Source organism: Thermobia domestica, chromosome 6, assembly GCF_964235325.1.
Source record: "Thermobia domestica chromosome 6, izTheDome1.hap1.1, whole genome shotgun sequence".
Lineage (NCBI taxonomy): Eukaryota > Metazoa > Arthropoda > Insecta > Zygentoma > Lepismatidae > Thermobia > Thermobia domestica.
This window is the reverse complement of record NC_137459.1, coordinates 131646758-131669614: the sequence shown is the minus strand read 5'-3', so window position 1 is coordinate 131669614 and position 22857 is coordinate 131646758. Positions and strand designations below refer to the sequence as shown.

Sequence of the window (22857 nt, the reverse complement as noted above, 5' to 3'; positions counted from 1 at the left end):
ATATCGGTTGAGTCTCACTTCAGTAGTAGGAGGCGCTGACTGGCTGTTTTGTTTTGTAACGGGACTTATGAAAGATGAGCCGTAAATTAATTATTATTAGAACTAATCAAAGGAGAATAATCGGTTTTAGAATTTGGAAACTTCTCTTTTTTTTTTTAAAAAAAAAAAAAGTAGTAAATAGAGAATGTGAATATTTGGTCACTCTGCATAATGTTATTAAGAGCCTGATTTTATAAACATCCTGTATAAGGAGAAAAAAATACATAATAAGCAATCATGAACTTCGTATTGAAGAAGCGATTTTGGGAACAAGAAAGCATTGTATTTCGACCTTGCATAGATTAATGACCTTTGAGACTAAAAAAAGAGAGAAAAAAATGTTGAGTTTGCATTTTGCTAGATCAGCGTTTCCCAACCGGTGTGCCGCGAATTGGCTGCTGGTGTGCCGCGAGAAAATCGAAACAAAATTATTAATTCTATAGCAACCAAATTGCAAGACAGGAAAAATGTATATTTGTATTTCACATTACTATGAACCTGTCGATGTGAGGAATGACCGAGGTTTGAAGCTCCAGCACTCACAGCAAGACATGGCATCATTCTTGATTTCTATCTGGAGAGAATATCCAGCTCTTTCTACAAAGGCTGTGAAAGTTTTCGTTCCCTTTTCTATATCGTACTTAAGCGAAGCAGGGTTTTCTGCAATGAACACAATCAAGTGTAAGAACAGGTCACAACTGTTAATTCCGGAACACGACATGAGGGTGTGTTTATCAATTATCCGTGCCGAATTGAAGAAGATTATGAAAGAACATCAAGCTCAGTTTGCACACTAATTTTGCTTCGTGCACCAACTTTTTTAAAACTTTTTTTTTAAATTGTTACCTTTATATATTATTACTAAACATACATTATTGTAACCTTCAAGAGATATTGAAAAATTGTTACATTACTAATATTATTGAACAATTCTAAGATTCATCTAATATTTAAAAATTGTATCGTATATTAACCATGTTAATAAATTATAAGTTTCATACTGTGTTACTTTTCTGTACATTTTTAATGTTGAGAAAAAGTATTTATCATCATTGGTATGACCATTTTTGTTGTCGCAGACTGTTTCGTAACATGAAATTTTAAAATATTCAATCCTTAGGACAAAGGAAACATGCATACAATTTATGTTTTAAAAGTACAGGAGATTTGTTTGTTCGTTCGTGGCTTAGTCATCTTCCTTCTCAGTGAAAAGTTGAGTACAGTTTTTCAAAAGGAAAGTTTCCTGAGTCCTGTATTCCATTGCTATTATTTTATATTTTTAAATTAAAATGAGAAATAAGCATAATGCTTTACCACGGGGGAAAATCAGTGATCGGGCTGTCTTCTCTGTGAGGAGAAGATCAGTAATCACAGAAAAAAATACCACGATAATATCTATGAGTGTGCCGCGAGAATTCAAATTACACCCGTAGTGTGCCGCTAGTTCAAGAAGGTTGGGAAACGCTGTGTTAGATGAACGGAAATACTGGTATAGCGAAGTTAAATAACAGAATGAGATACAGTTTATAATTGAAATAAAGAAGTGCTATATTATGTCAGTGCATTTTTTTTTTTTCGTGTCTTCTGTTGTTAGTCCATCTTATGATTTCGGTAAGTACTTCGAAGCTTGTTATATTCTTCTTCTTGCATTTGTGCCTCTATCTTCTTAATTTTGTAATCCTTCAGTTTGGTCCTCGTAGAATGGCTTCTAACGGTCAACCGCAATTTCTTAGATTCTGTGCTTGAATATAGGTGGTAATTCGACTCGATATAAATTTGAGTTAAGCTTCTCCACAATTCGAGGTGGCCCTTCGTAGTGAATGGTAAAGTGTTCAGGTAAACCAATCTTTCTTGTAGGGTAATATACAAAAACAAGCTCCCCTGGATTATAAGTTGTCTATCATAAAACTGCTTTGGTCTGTTATATGCCTATTCCAGGTTATTTTGTACTTTCTTCCTGATGACTGCTAATTTATTTCTGTCAGTTTGTCTATGTTGTTTTGATTCGAGTGTACATTCGGTCGGGATCCTAGGTTCATATCCGAATAAGAAGAAGCTTGCTGAATATTTGGTCCCTCCTTGTACATAGGTATTAATGCCAAAAATAACGTGCAGTAACCATCTCTCCCAATCCGTATGGTGTTCTTGTGCGAAAAATTTGAGAAAATTTTGTATAATTTTGTTGGTTTGCTCTACCAACCCTATCGAAGCATGATTATATGCGGGTGAGTACTTATAGATGAAATCGTACTTCTGCGCTAAATGTTGCAAACGAGCCGCTCCATGTATTGGATGCTGGTCCCAATACAGCATTGTAAATGCTCCGAATTTGAGAATGATATATTCTAAAAAAATTTTCTATATCTTCTGCATTTATTGCGTCCACCGTTTTTGCAATAACATAACGTGTAGCTAATTCTGTGGCTACTGGTATATATTTATTTCTGCCTTTACTTGGGAGGGGCCCTAATTCGTCATATACCCATGTTGTTGCTATCTCTCCCACCGGGTGATGTAGTAGTTCGGCCTGTTTCTTTTGTGGTATCTTCTTTAGACGTTGTCAGTCCTGACACGTACGTATTTTGTGTGCAAGATAGTTTTTGAGCAAGATAGTTTTATAAGATTTTGAGAACCCAGAGTGAGAGTTCGTCGCTTGGCGGTGGAAGGTTGTGAACCACAAGTTGGCTAACGATTTGGGTATGCATAGAAGATATAATAAGCCATAATCGGGATGGTTTTGTTTTCTATACAATATGCCGTCTCTGAGGCAGAAAAATCTTGCTGATCTAACTGTAGATACCATGTCCAGTTCTTTCCCTTCTGAAACGGCAATCCATAGGATATATTCTACGGGTTAGGTATAGGATTTTGGCCGTATAGCATGTGCAGTTTTTGTGATAGCTCTGCATGCTCTCTTTTTCTTAAAAGGTCATTGGCGGCTTCCAATGTATTTAGTTTAGTCTGTAGGGCGTCTACTGTTGCAAACCTTTCTAACGCTATCTTGTTAAGGAAATTCCTTTGTAATCCCAAAGACAAATGATTGATCTTTCGTTCTTCTGTCGCTTTCGGTAGTAACTACCTGATTGCCCGGAGTTTACGTAAAAATATGAATCTATGGACTTTTCTCTTCCTTGTTGGACTTCAAATAACTCCTGTTCCGCTTTATACGATGGAACCTTCGGCCTACTTAATGCTACTAATTTAGATTTTAAAGCTTCACAGAACATCGTTTCGAATTGATTTTGGTTTTTAAACTGCAACACAAGATCTAGCGCGGTGTCCTGTAGATATATCGGTAAAATTTCCTTCTTTTTTACTGGTAACCATGATTGCATGGTTGCCTTATGATCAAACAACACCAATAATCTGTCCGGGTCCTCGTGCACGTCCCGAATACTTCGTCAAATGTTGCATGTTAAAGGATATATTAGATGCACCCTGTCATATTTGTATTATTCTCTCCTGACCTATATATTTGTTTACCTGATCTAGTTTCCGGCATAAATCGCACTCGGGAAAGGAAAAAAGGAAGTAGGGACTGATAGTGAGACTTAGCTGGATTTTGATACTGACATTATCAGTGCCTGCCAAAAGTTAATAAAAAGAGCGGCCCGTACAAAACTCTGGTGCCCACACCATGCAATGTTTTTTTAGGTAGAGACTAAATGACGGTCCGGGCTAGTCTTTTCCCCTAAACCAATTTATTATAAAAATTGCTAATTACAAATTTCTTTGATTACAAAGAATAAAATAGTGTTTATCTTCTTATTGACCAGTTGAGAGGAAATAGGAGTTTTGCACGGTGCCCCTTCTCTCAAAGCAATTTCCAAGGCACCTGCAGGTTCTGGCGAGTCTTGAAGGAAAGCCCCCTCAGCCCAAGGCAGCTTCGTGAGGCTTGGTTGTAGTGAGGATCCCTAGTCCAATGCGACCTCGGGTAAAGGAAAGGTGTACCCTTAGTCCAACGCGACCTCAAGACAGGTGTTGGTTAGTTTATCAGTTGGTCGGCTGATGCCAGGTCCGTCGGTGATTGGGTTTTTATTGGTTCTCTTCGGGTCCGTCTTCTTTCGGCTTCCCATAACATGTGCTTTTGTTATGATGTGGGGATCCTTACAATATTATAGTACAGACAGGAAAGAAAATAATTTAAATCACGTCAACACATTTTAATAATTACAAACTTTCCAGTTGCAATAATTAGTGCATAATTAGTTTTGATCAGTGGCATAGCCAGAAACACATAATGGAGCTCGGTAACAAGTGGCATTACGAAAAAGCATGCTTGGACACAGACAATTACATACACCAACCATTATGTGGTCACTGGCTGAAATGTGGACCTTATAGTCGGTCAGAGTACTTCATAAGCTCTTGCAGCTCAAAGTTTAGCATTGTAAGTGCACAGAGGTAAGGGAATTGTAGGAGATACAAGTAAGAAATTACTTTCCGTTTTCTATAGTTACGCAGTACTGAAATACTGATTACTTTTGCTAAGTATACGAAATTAAACTTCCTGGCGCCCGGGCCTACGAAGGGCTATGGCCAGCTAGATGGCCCACGTTCAGTTGCGTGATACTTAGCTAGCGCATCGGTTTCCAGGGCAGTTATTTCTGGCTTTCTACATTGGAGTTGGCTACCTCTTAATTTAGATAGATCCCAATTGCCTCATGATGCTGGGTCAATACCGAAAAAAAAATAGTGCTCCCACTGAGAATAGAACCAAAAATCATGCACATGGTAACTTTTCAGCTAAATAATAATAATAATAATAATAATAATAATAATAATGGGGGAGTCATAGGTCTTGCAATATTCTGGTACACGAAATACCTGTATTTATTACAGTACAATTAAAGCAAGTTAACGTTCAAAATATAGTCCATGTTGGGCCGTCTACAGCCACCTTCCTGCAAGTTCCTCAATTCCATGTCGATATCACGTCTTGCCTTTAGAGGCAAAAGTCAGTCATTGCTCTGTCCACCTTTTGCTTGTTGGTGAAGTATCCTGATTTCAGGAAGTCCACCGTGAACCGAAACAGGTAGTAATCTGAAGGATCAAGTTCAGAACTATATGCCAGATGTGGCACCAGTATGATGCCATGAAGTTTCTGCATTTTTGTTGCGTTTCTCTAGGCAAGGGTAGTTTTACATTCTTCTGTTGCAGCAGGGCGTGCTTTCGATTCACCAATACGAGATTATTATTATTATTATTATTATTAGTGTAGTGGAATGGGTATATATATATAAAATATCTGTTCCAACTGTTAGGAATGAAGGCCGGAATTAATGGTACGACCATTAGGAACGAGCTCGGAGTTAGTTATGCGCTCTTAGTTCCACCACACACAGAGCATAACTTTATGCTCGAAACGGTCCTGTTTCACGGCCGGTTCTGAAAGTTGCCGTTGCTCAACCTCTGTTTTCTGACAGTGGGATTTCGGAAAGGGACACCTACTTTTCGACGCATGTGACATTCCGTTTCAGGGAACGCATATCACGCGGATTTTGCAGCAGTTGTCTGCACACATCTACTCTTGTCGAGGCAAGTAAAGAAAGTGAGAGAGTACGTCAAACATGCAGTACTGGATCTCACTTTCTTACAATCTTAAACTCCCATACCAATTCAAATTGAAAAATTTTATAATTCCATTTAAAATAGGAGTGTGAAAAACTCGGTTGAAAAAGAAACTCAGCCCTTCGGCTTAATTGGGAGCTCCTTCGTGGCTAAGCGGTTAGCCTATTCGTCTTTGGCGTGAGAGACCCGGGTTCGATACTCTGCGGGAGCTCATGTGGTTCGAATTCCACGTTAATCAGTAGGTCCACGTTCATTGTCTCGCTGCTGAACGAGACGTTAAACTCAAGTTCAGTTCAACTCAATTCGGATTAATTGGATTTTATTAAATTTTGTACCTACATTTAAAGCCGTATTCCTACTTAAAATATTTAAGCATTCATATTCTTGTCGCACAAAGGGAATCCGTGAAGCCATATCCACGCTTCATGGGACACTTTGCACCATCAGCACTTCGATTTCTTGAAAGAAGAAAGTAGACAATTTTATAGAGTAACAAAGAGATGAGTAATTCTATATAATATAGAATAGATACAAAATCCCGTGATACACTCACACGGAATGTACTTGAACCTGAGCCCACAAAGTGGGGGTTATGTATATACTTCCTGAAAGCTTGGGTCAAGGGAAGATCAAAACCGGTTACCAAAATTGGGGAGGTCTCATACATTCCGCGTGGGGGCAGTACTTTACTAATTTTTATTAAAATCCTTAAGCGTGTCCAAAAAGTCCGTTCCAACCCCGAAAAATCTGAAACGGTGAGACAGATGTGAAAACAGAAAAACATTTATTTCATCATTTTAAAATTACAACGTATGAAAGTAAAATAAATTGTCCCAGGGTCCCCCGCAGGGTCCCAGACGGGATCCAACTCAAAATGTTTAAATGGAAAGGGGGGTCAACTTGCATATCGTATAAAAGTTGATATTAAATGAAAGAAGATAAATCAAGTCTCCACTCTCTACGATAAGCCTGTGCAAAATAGTGGTGTCAAAATATCAACACAATCTTCATTGCAAAGTCTATGGCCACTCGTATGAATCTGAAACGGTGGGATTGGTATAAAAACAAAAATACGAATATGTCATTATTGCAAAAGTATAATGATTCAATGTAAAAAAAAAAAAAGTTCCAGGGTCCCAACGGGGTCCAATTCAAAATGTTGAAATGGGTTCAAGTTGATTATCGTATGAAAACTGATGTTAAGTGAAATAAGATGAAACAAGTCTCGACTTCTCGACTCTTGATGATAAGCCTGTGCAAAATGGCGGTGGGTCAAAATATCAACATAAGCTTTACTGAAAAATCCATGGCCACTTCTAATAAGCTGAAACAGGGAGACAACTGAAAAAAAAACTAGAATGTATCAAAGTAAAAAAGAAATGTTCCATTGTCACCCGAAGGATCCCGAACGGGGTCCAACTCAAAAGTTTCAAATGCCAAGGAACTGAACTTGTCTTATTTTGTTGTTTTGTTAACATGTCAACCATATTGTCATTGCATGAATATGTACTGATTAGTAATCCCGAGAAAGGTCTACGTCCTGTCGCTACGACAAGGCTTCGGTTATGAGAAAGAAAAGGCCCCGACTGGATGTTGTTTATCTAAAAATTGGAAAGACAAAACTTATTGAAAAAGTCGTGACTGCGCTAATTGGAAATCATGATAGTGAGAAATTGGGAACAAATTGCACAGACTCTTCTCTGGTAAACATGGAAAGTTCCATGTTCTACCGCAACTAATACGGTACCTGTTGAGTCGCTGCGACCGACTTTCAAGAAGGGCGATCGCAGCTATCTCAACAGGTACCTTATAGGTTTGCGGCAGAAAAGTGAACTTTTCACGTTCAGAAGAGGAAACTGAGCGACGTATCTTTATTTACACTTGTTAAGTAAATAAATAGTATGTGATCAAATAATGACTACAATGGATGGCGTGTGTGCTGCCTTGTGCAGCTTGAATGCATTCAATAAGGACGTGGTACCCTCCGAGGAAGAAAACTCTATCGCTCGCAGGGTACTAACTTTCATGAAAATGATTGATACCACCTCGTATCTTGAAAATGTCACGATGACAGTTGAGGACCATTTGACATTTGAACATCCACGAGAACCAAGTCAAGGAACGAAACGACTTCTTGACGATGAAGATTACAGTCCTACGTCATCTCAAGAATCGGCCATCTGGAGAAGCTGGAGCGAGCAAAAAATGACAAAAACACTCCAAGCCTGGGACACCGCTGAAGCAGGAAAAAAACAGAAAGCTGCAAAATACGTTGCGAAAGTTGATGTTAGTACCAATGTGATGTAAGGAACAACGTAGTCCACCTAGATGTTATCAAGTGACCGAGAGTGATATTGAGTTGGAGGCCTTGGCACAAGCCCGTAAGTTGGAAATCAATGATTTCAGAGCTTCTAGATCTTGGATCCGCACACTCCTGGCCGAAATGCACTGGGGATCACGACAAGCCACAAAAGTCGTGACAATGGCAGCCCGTACCAGAGCTGAGGAACGTTCCAAAGAATTCGATACCTTTGTCCGCAAGATCAGACGAGATATCAATGACGGCAATTACAACCATAACCAGATTGTGAACCTCGACCAGAGTGGCTTCAACTACGAACTTCTGACTCGTCGAACCTTAACGGAACGTGGTATGAAAGACGTTGTGGTACAAGTAAGGTCTGAATCCAAAATGAGTCACTCATACACAGTCCAGGAAGCTATATCAGAGTCAGGGAAACTTGTCGGGCCAACAGTCATCGTATTCAGTGAACCGTCTGGCGGCTTCGGCTAAAGAGTCCAGTTGAAGCTTCCTGTGATACCTGGTGTCATTTTGAAAGCCAACAAATCTGGCATGATGATCAAAGAATTATTCAAAGAATACTTGCCACATCTTGTCGCTGATATTGGAACGCCATTTCTGCTGCTGAAAGATGATGCTGCTATCATGCGGGATAATAATATATATGAGCATTTTTCGGATTTACACCAGTGAACCATTACTCCTGGATGTACGTCTTTTGGACAGTCATTCGACGTGGGGTACATCCTTTACAGAAAGATGATGGTAAGAAAGCACATAAACACGTGAGAAATGAAGGACTTGGTGACACTCTCGACATGACCAACCGCTTTTCAAGTGCTCATCTAATCGGAGTCACTCAGAACCAGTTACAGTCTGAAAGATTCCGCGACATGATAAAGTATGTATTTGGGAAATGCGGATACATAGATTTGCCAGATGGATTCACCTACCAGTCAGTCAAAGACTTGTCCTTTAGCTTCGCTAAACATGATCCTGCGTTATCATTGTGCTCAAAATCCGGTGATCAGCATTGCTTGAGGAAGAGTTTCATCCGGTGTAGTTGGTGTTTAGAAACCTTGTGTTTCTATCACTTCTTCTTAAACAACGACATGGAACACCCGTTGCATGAAACTCTAAGGCCTCACTATCACGCAATCGAATGAACGGAGATCCTTACATGGTCCTCACATCACCAAAACCAAAGGCTACAAAACTTATCATTCATCATTGCAAAACTACAATGTATCAAACTAAACGAAGTGTCCCGTGTCTCCCCGTTGAGTTTAAGGCGCTTCACATTTCTAGGTCTGGCCATGCACATTTTCATAAAACCTGTGTTGCCATTTTGACCCCCTACCATTTTGCAAAGGCTTTCGCAGAAAGTCGATAAATGCATCTCTTGTTTGACAACGCCTTTTACACAATATGCCAGATAAACCCACTCCCTACCTACACATTTTGAAATGGACCTCATCTGGGTATCTGACAAAACAAAATCCTTCAGTGTGTTCTACTTATGAAATAATTAATAATGGATCAGGCGTTTTCCTGTTTTCACGTCTCTCTCACTGTTTCAGATCAATAGGAGCGGCCATAGCCTTTTCAGTGACGTTTATGTTGACATTTTGACCCACCTCCATTTTGCACAGGCTTATCATCAAGAGTCGAGAAGTCGAGACTTGTTTCATCTTATTTCACACGATAATCAACTTGAACCCATTTCAACATTTTGAATTGGACCCCGTTGGGACCCTGGAACTTTTTTTTTTACATTGAATCATTATACTTTTGCAATAATGACATATTCGTATTTTTGTTTTTATACCAATCCCACCGTTTCAGATTCATACGAGTGGCCATAGACTTTGCAATGAAGATTGTGTTGATATTTTGACCCACCACTATTTTGCACAGGCTTATCGTAGAGAGTGGAGACTTGATTTATCTTCTTTCATTTAATATCAACTTTTATACGATATGCAAGTTGACCCCCCTTTCCATTTAGAAATTTTGAGTTGGACCCCGTCTGGGACCTTGCGGGGGACCCTGGAACAATTTATTTTACTTTGATACGTTGTACTTTTAAAATGATGAAATACATGTTTTTCTGTTTTCATATCTGTCTCACCGTTTCAGATTTTTCGGGGTTGGAACGGACTTTTTGGACACGCTTAAAGATTTTAATAAAAATGAGTAAAGTGCTGCCCACACGCGGAATGTATGAGACCTCCCCAATTTTGGTAACAGGTTTTAATCTTCTCTTGACCCAAGCTTTCAGGAAATATACATAACCAACACTTTGTGGGTTCAGGCTCAAATACATTCCGTGTCAGATTCAAATCACTGAGCCAGCCGTCTCAAAACTCGCTAGGGAAATACCGGGATAGTACCTCAAGTGCAGGAGCAGAGAAAAAATCGGCTCTATTAAATGCATGATTTTTTAAAAAAGTAAACTTCTAAAAAATAGTTAGAAAAGTAAAGTCGTTCTAAGAACTGAAATGTTGCATTTTTTTAAATTCTCATTTTTGATTTCTCACTATATATTTTATGATCAAAGGGCCTTTTTAACATACGATAATTATACTATATGTGATATACTCCACCAAGCACGCAAGAAGAATTCGGGAATTTTACTATCTGAATGTTGTTAGTGTTCAGAAGATAGAAGTATATCTTTAGTAATTTCGTTTTTTAAGTGAAAAGTTTTCGATTTGTAATTAACTGGCACATACAGAAAAAACATTTTCTTGTTTATATGTATTAATACGCGAGTATATACTACAAAAACAAAGGGAATGTAGTCGCATTGCATTTTATTCCACACTAGCTGAAAGTGCCAGTTCCTTGCAAAAGGGTAATTAGGCTCATGGAAAATATTTGAGCCTCCTCTCTCCCTTAGAATACGCACATCAGTAAAAGTGTAATAATAAAAAACTCCATAAGATATTCTGTTTTTGGCATAAATTTTGAACCCCTTCTCCCTGCAAATACACCCTTTAAGCAAAGTTGCGTGGTAAAATACTAGTTTGAGGTATAAACTAACTGTTCAAAAATTCATTTCAAACTGTTCGACCGTTCCTCCATGACGTGATCACAAACAACACAACGTTGAGTTAAATATGAAGAAAGATATTATAGAAAATGCTCATCTTTTTCCCTTGAAACGTAATTTTAAAAACGGGGGGATAGATGTATCTTTTATTTTTAATGAGCAGTTTATAGGTATACTACAAAATTCATTTGAAACTGCTCAACCGTTTCCCGTAATAGGATTACAAGTAAAAAGCAATATCAGTTTAAAGGTGAATAAAAAGGATTATAGAAAATCCCCCTCTCCATAACATGAACATTTTCAAAAACGGTGGAATACATCCACTTATTTTTAGTGAGAAGTGTGTATAACTCATTTTCCTAACTCGGCAGGCTTGTAACGTACTGTATTTCTTTTTCAATACTCGTGACAAATTTTGAACTCTTTCTACCCCCATCCCTAGGATGCGCTCCTGAATCAAAGTAATATGATAAAAACTCGGCTCAAGAAAAGAAGTTATATAATATGTCTTCTTAAAACTGGAATTTAAAAAACGCTGGGCACATGTCCACTAATTTTTAATGAGGATTTTATATACCAAGTTTCATCTCCCCAACTTGACAGGATCGTGAGATATATTTTGTTTCAATAATTTGTGTTCAATTTTTCCGCATATATTTTGTCCTCTGCTCCTCCCCTTAGAATACACATTTAAAAGTAACATATGAAAATGCATTGAGAGGTACGTGAAAACTATATACAAGTTAGTTTCGCTTCATAGTGTGAAACTATAGTAGGCCTCTGATTCTGGAAGTAGTACATTTATTACTGTAGTAGTAGTAGTACTGGTTGCAATAAGATTAAACTTGTTCCTCAGATACTGAATCCATATCAGACTCGCTATTCCTTACTGTTTTCGCTCTATGGCGATAAAGGTTGAAACTGTCAGTAGTTGATTTGAGCCACTTCCGGATTGAATAGATGGTCAAATGGAGGAGACAGTACGTACTCTTGGGAAGCTGAATCGATTTCATAAATCTACATCTCAATATCCCACCATTTTTGCTCTACGGAAATCAGTATTTAAATCGGAAGTCGTAGTATATTTCAACCAATTCCGGTTTCAGTATCGTGTTGTGGGTTGTGATGGCATGTGCTCTTGAGACTGAATCGATTGCAGCAAACCGCTTGTCGCTATCTATTAGCATTTTAGTTCTATGGCAATAATAGTAAAACCGGGGAAATGGTTAATTTAACCACTTCCGGGTTCAATAGCGGGCTAATGAAGAAGATAAAACCCATTCTTTGGTCAATGAATCGATTGCAGGAACCCGCATGTCAATATCTCTTACCTGTTTTTGCTCTGTGGACATCTGTATTGAAACCGGAAATAATATTGAATTTGTTGATTTTGAGTTTAACGTCCCGATCAGCAGCGCGGCTATATGGTACGTAGACCTACAAGTTAATGTGGAATCCGAACCACATGAGCTACCGCCGGGAATCAAACTCGGGTTTTCCACGCCGAAAATATTGAATTTGTACCACTTCCAGTTTTAGTAGTATTCGGAATAGTCATAGTGCGTGGCTTGATGTGCTGGATTGTTTGCAAACACTGATTCATGCTATCTGTTCCCATTTTCTTTTCATGACGATTAACGTTGGAATCGGAAATGACTAATTTCAACCACTTCCGGTTTGAATAAAGAATTAGCAAAGGAGATGGGACCTATTCTTGGGACGCTGAATCGATTGTAAAAGACCGCATTTCAATACTGTTTTTGCTCTGAAACCAGCCAACAGACGGCTGGACGGACAAAGCCGTAAATGGTTTAGCCGTTTCCCTGTCATGCAATCACAAAAAAAAAAAAAAAAATCATTTTCACTTTTGTGTTGTAGCTTAAAGTTCAACACTGTAAACAGTGAATTTGATCGAGCGCAAACAAAAATAATATTGCCTGATTCCAAAGAGTTTTTTCAATGGTAATTGTTCTGGTGACCTCTTAATAAGTAGATATTTTAATTAAACATATTCTGAAACTAGATATATACTAAGAAACACATTTGAAGAAGATAATTATAATCTCATTTAGGTTAGTATTTCAGTCCAAGTTCTGAAGTGTATTTTCGGTTGGGTTTTACCCCCTCCCCCCAAAAAAGTGGGAATTTTGGAGCTGGGGAAATTCCAACAACCCTGGGACAAGATCGACTAAAGTAGAAACATTCGATGCTCTACGCCAGCGTTTCGCAACCTTTTTCAACTTGCGGCACACTACAGATGTAACTTGAATTCTCGCGGCACACCCATATATATATATATATATATATATATATATATATATATATATATATATATATATATATATATATATATATATATATATATATATATATATACAGTAGAGCGTCGATTATCCGAAGTAATTGGGGGACATGGGTATTCCGAAAACTAGTTTGTTCGGATAATCGAACTGTACATGTTTATTTGCCATGCGCGGAGCGGCACGCCTCAACTCTAAGCTGGCGCAGCTGTTGCTGTGAACAGCTTTGATACTGCCGCTACTTCTACAGCCAGTGCCAAACCGACAGAAGTGTGCTGATTGTTGAAACACAGCGACTGGCGGCTTGGCCGGTCAGCAGCGCCTTATGAAAGCCCCATTAGAAGCAATGTTCCGCCAGCGGTGGCTCAGTGCGGCGACTACTGTGGGAAACTTGGTTTGGGAGTGAGGGGGTTGATGGACGGTAGGGTGGTAGAGTAACAGGTGCGAACGAGTACACAGTTCGGTTAAGCGGTATATATATATATATATATATATATATATATATATATATATATATATATTACTATTATTATTTGTAAATATAAAATATCGTGATATTTTTATGTGGTTACTGATATCCTTCTTACAAGGAAGAAAGCTCGATCACTGATTTTTCCCCTTGGCAAATCATTATGCTTATTTTTCATTCTAATTTTAAAATAGAAAACAATTGCTCTGGTTTTTAAAAATCAACTTTCTCTTTCTAAAACTGTATCTAACCTTTAACTAAAAGGGAAGATCAATAAATAACGAACAAATAAATAAATATTCTTTTAAAACACAAATGTACGTAATTTGTATGCATGTTTGCTTTGTATTTATTGAATGATATGTTAAAATTTCAAGTTACGAAATAGTCTGCAACAATAAAGAAGCAATAATGGTTATGACAATGATAAATAAGATTTTCAACATTAAAAATGTACAGAAAAGTAACACAGTATGAAACTTAAAATTGTAGATTTATAGTATAGGTTCATAGTTAGTTAAATACAAATATACATTTTTCCCTATGTCTTGCAATTTGGTTCCTATAAAATTAATAATTTGTTTCGATTTCCTCGCGGCACACCAGCGGCCCATTCGCGGCACACCAGTGTGCCGCGGCACACCGGTTGGGAAACGCTGCTCTACGCTATGAACTGTATTAAAAACGAAACACATAATGAAAATCCTGTTTAACTTGGATGGGAGGAAGTAGATAGTTTCCTCAGACCAGATAAGTGTTTTCGACCTTTCCTAGATACTGTATTTGAAGCGTGTGTGTACAAAGCAAGTAAAAAATAAGATTTGTTTGTTTGTTTGTTTGTTGCATACCATAAGCTATTGTGTATTTCAAACTTGTTTTCGTGTCCTTTTACATTTACATAGACAGGGATCTATATTGTTTTTGCTTGCCTGTAATATAAACAAAACTTCAATATGTCGCAAATGTATGGTAATATTTGACCTCTGAAACCTATGATTCGGTATCAAAATTACTTTTATAGTTTTTTCCTCTCAAAATTTATCTGCATTTGGAACAGGAGGTCAAGAAAACATCCGACATTTAGTTTCAATGATTAGATTTGCGAGGGGTCTACCTCGAATAATATGTAGATTTTTGAATATGTAATAATAATCTGACGTAATATCATTTGAAAAAAAAATGTATACAACTTTAATTGTGATTGGCAACACTGTAAAATTTGTGGTATTCCAGAGTGTGTTGAACAGTGTCCAATATCTGCATAGTACGAAAATTCTGTGTTTTGTATCTATTAGTTTTAAGGTTACAAGGGTGATTCAAAATAAATGGTTCACCCAGTATAGATTGCTTGTGGTTGAGGATATGAATTACTTTTATCATTTATTCAATGCTTAGAAGTATATTTGGTTGTTCCAGCGACCAACACCACACCTCCGTCTTCCTCAACTTCGTCCACAGATGAGAGTGACACCAGTGATTCTGATTCGGACAGTAAGTACGGGGAGCACATTTTTCTATGTATAACATCTCTGAGCATTGTTGTATTGACTTTTTTCTTCTTGTTTTTTTGTTTTTGGTAATAGCAGTCCTTTCCAAAAGTTAGGGAAAGTTTACTTGAAACGTGGACCTGCAGTTAAACGTGAGATCTGTACATATAATCTCTTGAAATATCGAATCAAAAATAGTAGCACTAATTGCCCTCGAAGAAGGTTACAACACAGTATCTGAGTCTATCCTGTTTTGACTTAATTTGGAACATTGAGATGTTAAAGAGCTTTTATGATACTTAATGCCAAACAAAATTATTTTGTTATCAAAAATATTGCCAAATGTTAATATAAAACGATCGAGAAAATCAAAAGTAAGGAATATATCTCACCACTACCGTATTACCTTTCATTGGCCACACCTCTAGTAAAATCGCAGAATACTTGGCAGATATAACAGTTATTCACAAACCACTAGCCATCATGATATCGTTGCTGAAAGCAGTGGAGGACAACCTGTACCTGCGCACTCTTGCTTTATATCGTATAACTTGTGAATGTGGCAAATCACACATAGGGCAAACTGGGCATACTATAGAACATACAAAGTAACTGTAAATGCATTATACTGTATAAGAAATTCAGAACTCCAACTAGAAAAGGTTGGTTACCAAAAACTGAATAATAACAGCCAATTTAGCCCGACGTAGCTGACTATGGTTGTGGCACGAAACGGCTGCTGAATGTGGATACCTAGAATTTGACAACCTTATCAATCATCTAAGAAAGAAAGAAAATTGGTTGATTCCTTTAAAGGGAATTGACTATTTCTGACCGTCAATGAATTGCAGTTTAATTGGTAGCCTTTTTCATAGTGATCAGTTAATAATAAGGGGAAAATTATCAAATTCTCTCCAGTATCTTTTGAGCTCTCTTTAAGTATGTTTCGATGAGAGGGACAACTCGATCCAACTGAAAGTTTTCAGCGTAGTAATTTTCTTTTGCTTAATTTGTGCTTCTGAAATGTAGCCTGTGTACTGCTGACAGAAGTAATGCATTACATGTCTTCAAATAAAGAACAAGAATAAAGTATATGGAGCAGTGGTAAATTTGCAGCTCGAATGATCGTTGATTCAAATACTCGGACTAGGCAGTTGCTTTGTTTTCTTTATCTTACAATAACATTTCTTTTCCTTTTCAAGATTAACTATTAAGTTGAAAGTATAGTTTATTTAGATCCAATAAATACTACGTACCTACAAATATGGAGATAATTTAATATTTGTTCTTGTGTAGCAAGTATCGTTCAGTCGTTTCGTATAACCGGTAGCAACATTGTCGTATATGCGCCATTCTGTGATGAAATGTTAACTCATTTTTGGAATACGTGCTTCGGATTTCATAAAACGCGTTTCCAATTGTGTAAACTTCCTTTCTTGTGCACAGAAGGAAAAAAACAATCTGATCTCGCGAAATTGTATCTCTCGAAAGTTTTCTTTCAGTCGGATGCTTTATTGTCTAGTAGATAATAGCTGGATTCAACAGTAAATTAAAATTCATGATTTGACCTATCGTTAGTTGGAACTCAATACAACGAAAGCTGAAAAATAAGATCCATTGTTAGAACCTCAATTGGATTGTTTGGTCCAATCAAGCTTGGTAGGAGACACTAAAATATCGAGCTTTGTTCCCAAGCAAACTCGAAGCTCGGGTTTTAATTTATAGCTCCGATCCGTCTCGTAAGATGTCATGACACTTTTGTGTCGTGACCAGTCGGAACTATTTTTCATACAGACACAACTGAAAAATGAGTGTCCGGCAGTCGCAGAGATGATGGCTAAGTTTCACACGCGCTCCCTTCTGGTATGCGATAAAGTTGACGTCGGAAAATTCATCTATAAGACTTTTTTTTTTTTTTTTTTTTTTAGTTTATGTCATCAATGCAGTTAAGGCGAAAATGAGGTCTTATTATTTTGTGCCGATCACACCCACATGTTTCTTTAATTAAGTTCTTGAAATGTTTGTATGTCACTTCAAGTTTATTTAAAAGAGAATGAAATAAATTTGTTACTGAGCAAGAATGATTCATAATAGAATAACCATTGATTCTAGTTTCGTGTCTGGTAATTTTAAAACCGTTTTCGCTGTAGTTTCGTCAGTGTTACCATGCGAATGCTGGAATGATACACCAAGTTTTATTTGTAGATGCTTTCGTTTTCCTTCTACGCTATACTCTACAGAAAAGAAAGCCCTTCTCGCTGGTCTAGTAGCTAGCACGTGCGTCTTTGGTGCACATTGTCCCGGACTCGATTCCCAATGGGACAACATAAAGTTTTAATTTCACAATAATTAGCTTTCATTAATCATCCGCCTCCTTTAACCTAAAGAGCATAACAGTCTAACGTTAAACTTAAAAAAATTAATTTCATTTTCCACAGAAAAAAACATGTAAGTAAGATTAGCAATTCGTAAAAGTGTTTTCTTAGATTTGTGAAAAATCATTTTATTCATAACAATATATCTGTACAAATTTTGTATGCGTTTCTTAAAATTACTATAATTTAATTTGGGAATATTCTAGCTACAGTATTGCGTTCCTTAAAACTCGTTTGAGTCATAGTGATTCAGTGGTACAGTGAATTGAATCGCACCACGTAAATTTTATATGGGATATCATCATTGTGTGCTTGAATTTTCTGTGGGTGTTTACAGTGTAACATCTCACCATTTATTTTCTTCACTTACAATTGCACTCTTCATCATTTCTTTTATGTACAATACTTAACTGCAAGGCGTAAAAGTTATAAATCTTATTCTTTTTTTCTAAACCTAAAGTAATTTATTGTGTTGTTGAATAACGAGCGTATTGCTGTAATGGAATGGGTATTCTGAACAAAATTTGTTTAACACTAAAGTACTCGATTTACTTACCATTTTTTAAGAAAATTGGGTGTTTGCGAAAGAATGTTTAAATTTAGATATTTACGACAATGTTCTCATTATAGTTACTGTAACTCACGAAAATAGGACGTTATTTAATCGAGGAGGCAAGTTATGAAAGTATCATAATAATAGTAAAATAGAATAATAGTGAGTAATTAGTGGGCCACTTTGTCGGTAATGCAGAGTATGAATCACATGATGAGTAATTCCTATATAAAAATAAAATCTTTGAGTTTTACGTCCCATATTTATGCCGGTTAGGCCAAAGGAGACGGTGATGATGAGTAATGAATGAAATGGTGGAATGAAGAAAGTGTAAACAAATGGGAAAACCTCGAGAAAACCCACCCACGCGGTGTTTGTCTATCACAAAGTTCACTTGGCGCGAGCTGGGATCGAACCAAGGACCCCAGGCACCAAAGGTGAACGCTGTACCACTGAGCCACCGCGGCCCAGAATTCGTTGTGTTGAATTGATTTGAAGTTTAACGTCTCTTTTAGCAGCGAGACTATATGAGACAGGACCTACTGATTAACATGGATTCCGAACCAGGTGAGTTCCCACTGGGAATCGAACTCGGGTCTCCCACGTAGGGATGTGAAATACCTGGGTATTTATTTCAGCGGGTAAATATCCGGGTATTTACCCAAAATGAGTATTTTAGTGGGTATTTTATGTTTCAATTAGCAATAAATGGATTTTATCGTTGCCAATGAAAAATATAATGCTCATTTGTATCACCTGCAACAGGAGCACTAAATAACCACCTAATTAATCATCTTTTCTAGTAATTAAAGAATGAATTTGATATTTATTACGTAATAAGTCGGATTTCCTACCTACTCACCATAATTTTCTTTCTACTTACACTAAATTTCCTTCTATTACCCTTGGTGGAAAATAATCATCCATTCTACCCTGTGAATTCTTACCTTGATGTTCCCCTTACCTGTCCAATCAACTACGCAGTAGAATTTGGTAGTGGATCAAACCAACACGAAAATTTAAAATTTATGACAGAACGTAACGATGACTAAAGAAAGTTAAGTCAGTTGTCACCAAACCAGTCATACACTATTATTAAGTATTCTGCCTGCCAGCAGCTTCTGGTATTAATGACACGGAATTTAAGTTCTTCCTTAGGTTTGCCTCTCATGAAAATTTCTCCATTTCTCTCAATCTGGCTCTTCTTCTTTTACCTTACAATACATTCTCCAGTTTTTCAAATCACCGATAAACACACTAACTAAAGTATTTAAGTAACAGCAGGATCTCTATTACTAAAGAAATATGTTTTCTTTTGGTTTACCAAATTTATTAATGGCGGAAAATGAATTATTAATTGCTTTCCTATTTTAAAGATCTAAAGTTTACAACAATTTTATTACACATATATACAGATGGTGATCAGAAAAACGGAAACACCTGAACGAAATTGCAACTTATCAGATTAATATGGTGTCGGGCCACCTTTCGCCTTCAGAACAGCCTTGATGCGACGTGAGATGGAGGCATAGAGGTCGTGAATGGTAGCAAGTGGAATTTTACACCATTTCTCGTGCAGGGCATCGGCCAGTTCTGTGAGAGAGGATGGAGGTGGAAATCGTCGTCGGAGTCGTGTTTCCAAGACGGACCACAGATGTTCAATTATGTTGAGATCTGGGGATTGGGCGGGCCAGGGGAGGTGTTGAACTTCATCCCGATGTTCCTCAAACCACGCTGCAACAACGCCAGCTGTGTGAATGGGTGCATTATCATCCTGGAAGATGGCGTCATTGTCCGGGAACAACATCCGGACCATAGGATGCAAATGATCTCCTAAAATTGCGACATAATCGTTGGCAGTGATTCGTCCGCTAAGTGTGACCACAGGACCCAATGAACACCATGATATGGCGGCCCACAGCATCACCGAGCCGCCGCCATGTTTCACAGTTGGCGGAGACACTGCAGATCATAAGCTTCTTTGGGCGTTCTACACACATAAAAACGGCCCGTGGTTGGGAATAGGGTGAAGGATGACTCATCCGACCATATCACACGTTTCCAGTCCTCAACGGTCCAAGTTGCATGGTCGCGGCACCATTTGCGGCGTGCGAAAGCGTTATGGTCCCTGATGAGCGGTTTGGCGCGTGCAACACGACCCCGTAAGTTCATGTCATATAATTCGCGGCGGACTGTGATTGTCGAAACAGGGTGGGGGAGGTGCTGATTGAGTTCCTCCGTCACTTGCTCCGCAGCGGCACGACGGTTCTACCCGGCGTGACCTGTCACTCATGATTTTCTTCCGCCCACTGTTCCGCTTCCCCGATGTGGTTTTCCCGTGTGTTGTGTAGGCCGTCATCACCTTCGACACTGTCCCACGCAACTTACCTAACACAGTAGCCACTGCCGTCACACTCACTCCACATAACCACGCACCAACAATTCGTCCTCTTTGAAAATCTGAGAGGTCTCCCATTTTACACTACCTCCGTCTGCTGCAGCCACTGGACACTGCTGTTCCACTGCGCCTGACGTAGTATGGAGACCGACCAAACACATCACCACCAGCGGTCGGGCGTTGCGGGCGCCAAGACACCACTGCCAACCCATACATCTGACGTGTTGCCAACTACAGGTGTTTCCATTTTTCTGATCACCATCTGTATATTGTTAACATTACCTTAGAATTTTTTGAATAGTAATGATGAAAAAAAAACTTTTTAATAATTAAAAAAACTGAATTGATATTACAGATACGGCTGGTTACTTTCTTCAAGCAAAATAATGATTTTTTTGGTATTTTATCTATAGGCAATGAGATGTACTGAATTGTCGAGTATGCAAAGAATTGAACCAATAAGTTTCTTAAGTTTTACACCTGGTTTGCGGAATTAATAAATTAATCTGTTTAAGAAACTACACTGTAACAACCAAGTTGTTGATATAGGTATATCATAGTGAAGAAACTCGACTTTAGTAACTAATAACCTTGAAAATACTTAGAAGCTGAAAAAAATTACACATTTACCGATTACGAAAGTTACAGAATAATCAAGGTAATTAGATTTTATAAATTGGTCGATTAAATTATTTACTAAATATGCTGTTGAAAGAAAATTATCCATAAAATAAGGAATATCATTTCGTAAAACACTTAAGTAACTAATTCCTGATTTTTAGAAGTGTTCACTACATGGAGTTTAACAATAATGCTTTGTGAAAGAAATTGTTGGAATAACACATTTAAAATATTAATGTGATAAACAACATTAGGCTGTATAGTAACTCACAAGGGACATCACCCAATTGTCCGGCTCCGATTTCAATGATTTTTTTCTAGGTGATAGAGGGCATATATGTGTTATTTGTGATGACAGAAATTGTTGCCATGGTGCATGTTTTCTATTTTTTTATAATTTTTAAGAGTTGTGATATGGTTATTAGAGATTACTGCAGAAGTTCCTTACTAATCTTTGTAAACTGAGCGTTAATGAAAGAACAACCATGTAGATACATATAAGGGCTAAGGGGAAGTCGCACGGTAGGTATGACCTTGACGGCAGCCATCTTGAAATCCGCCATTTTGAATTAAGTTCAAGTTTTTTAAATGGGAATAATGTAATATGATACATAATTTCGGGCTAAAATTTAATCAGAAAGACAATGGTGAAGCTAGTTTTGAGATACACCCATTTGGGGAAAAGTTACAGGCATATTAATTGTTTGTACTTACTATGTGCGTAAGTCCCTTACCTCCGCTTCTAACCCACGTATTAATGATAATAAGTGGATAAAAGCTTAATACATATACATATTATGCCTAGAGGGAAGTAATACGGTAAGGGTATCCTTTACGGCAGCCATCTTGAAATCCGCCATTTTGAATTTAAGGTGAAGTTTTGAAAACTGAAAACCATAGCATGTGGCACCAAATTTTAATAGTAAATTTTCCCCAAAAGCCAATGGTATGCTTATTTTTGCTCTATAGTTAACCAGTATGAATTTACGACTCTTCTAATGTGCACGAAACGTCCATTATTTGATCTTAAAAACTGGCAACACTCCTAATTTTCACCGCATGTTTTAAGATTCCAACTGGCTCTGTGCAATTGTTTCCATGGCTCATGTTTTCTAAATTTATTACATTTTTTTTTAAAGAGTTGCGATTTGTCAGTTCATGAATAGTGTTGGGATAAACATCCAGCAATCTTTCTGAATTTCGAAGACTTGCCATGTAATTATTAATTTCATAGGCAATGTAATTATTTATTTCCTATTCCTGCCCTTCGAAAACTCGTTTACTGACATAAATCATCGCAGAACGAAAGAACTTCAACTTTGCATTCAGGTAATACCGGAGACGTAGCTTGCAATGGATAGTAGATGAGATGAGAATTAAGTTGAAAATTCACTTCAAAGAAGGAAACGTAATATGATTGTTGTGTAAATCAATGGTCTTTTGTTTTGTTTTATTTGTTTATTGTATATTAATTAATTAATTAATTTATTTATTTATTTATTTTATATGGCAATATTTTAGCTAGTCAGACAAAACAGTCATTCGTTTTCTAGCGATTGTTGCTGATGGTTCATGTTTGTAAGATTTATAATCAGTATTGATCAAGAACTCGATTAAGTTACACCTCTTTATAAACAAGTTACCTGTTTTCATATTTTGTTCATGGTACAAACAGTGTGTTGGGAAC

General features: G+C 37.5%; 1 protein-coding gene across 5 annotated transcripts in view; it reads left to right on the top strand.

Moving 5' to 3' along the window:
- Positions 1–22857, top strand: part of LOC145688213 (uncharacterized) — a 392276-nt gene that overhangs the window by 203865 nt on the left and 165554 nt on the right. For 4 of the 5 annotated variants that reach the window (XM_081762115.1, XM_081762114.1, XM_081762113.1 and 1 more), the window contains exon 5: positions 15153–15227. The exons of the other annotated variant lie outside the window; for it this stretch is intronic. In XM_081762115.1, the coding sequence (XP_081618241.1) occupies positions 15153–15227 (75 nt within the window). The remainder of the gene's footprint in view (positions 1–15152; positions 15228–22857) is intronic. 5 annotated transcript variants of the gene reach the window in all.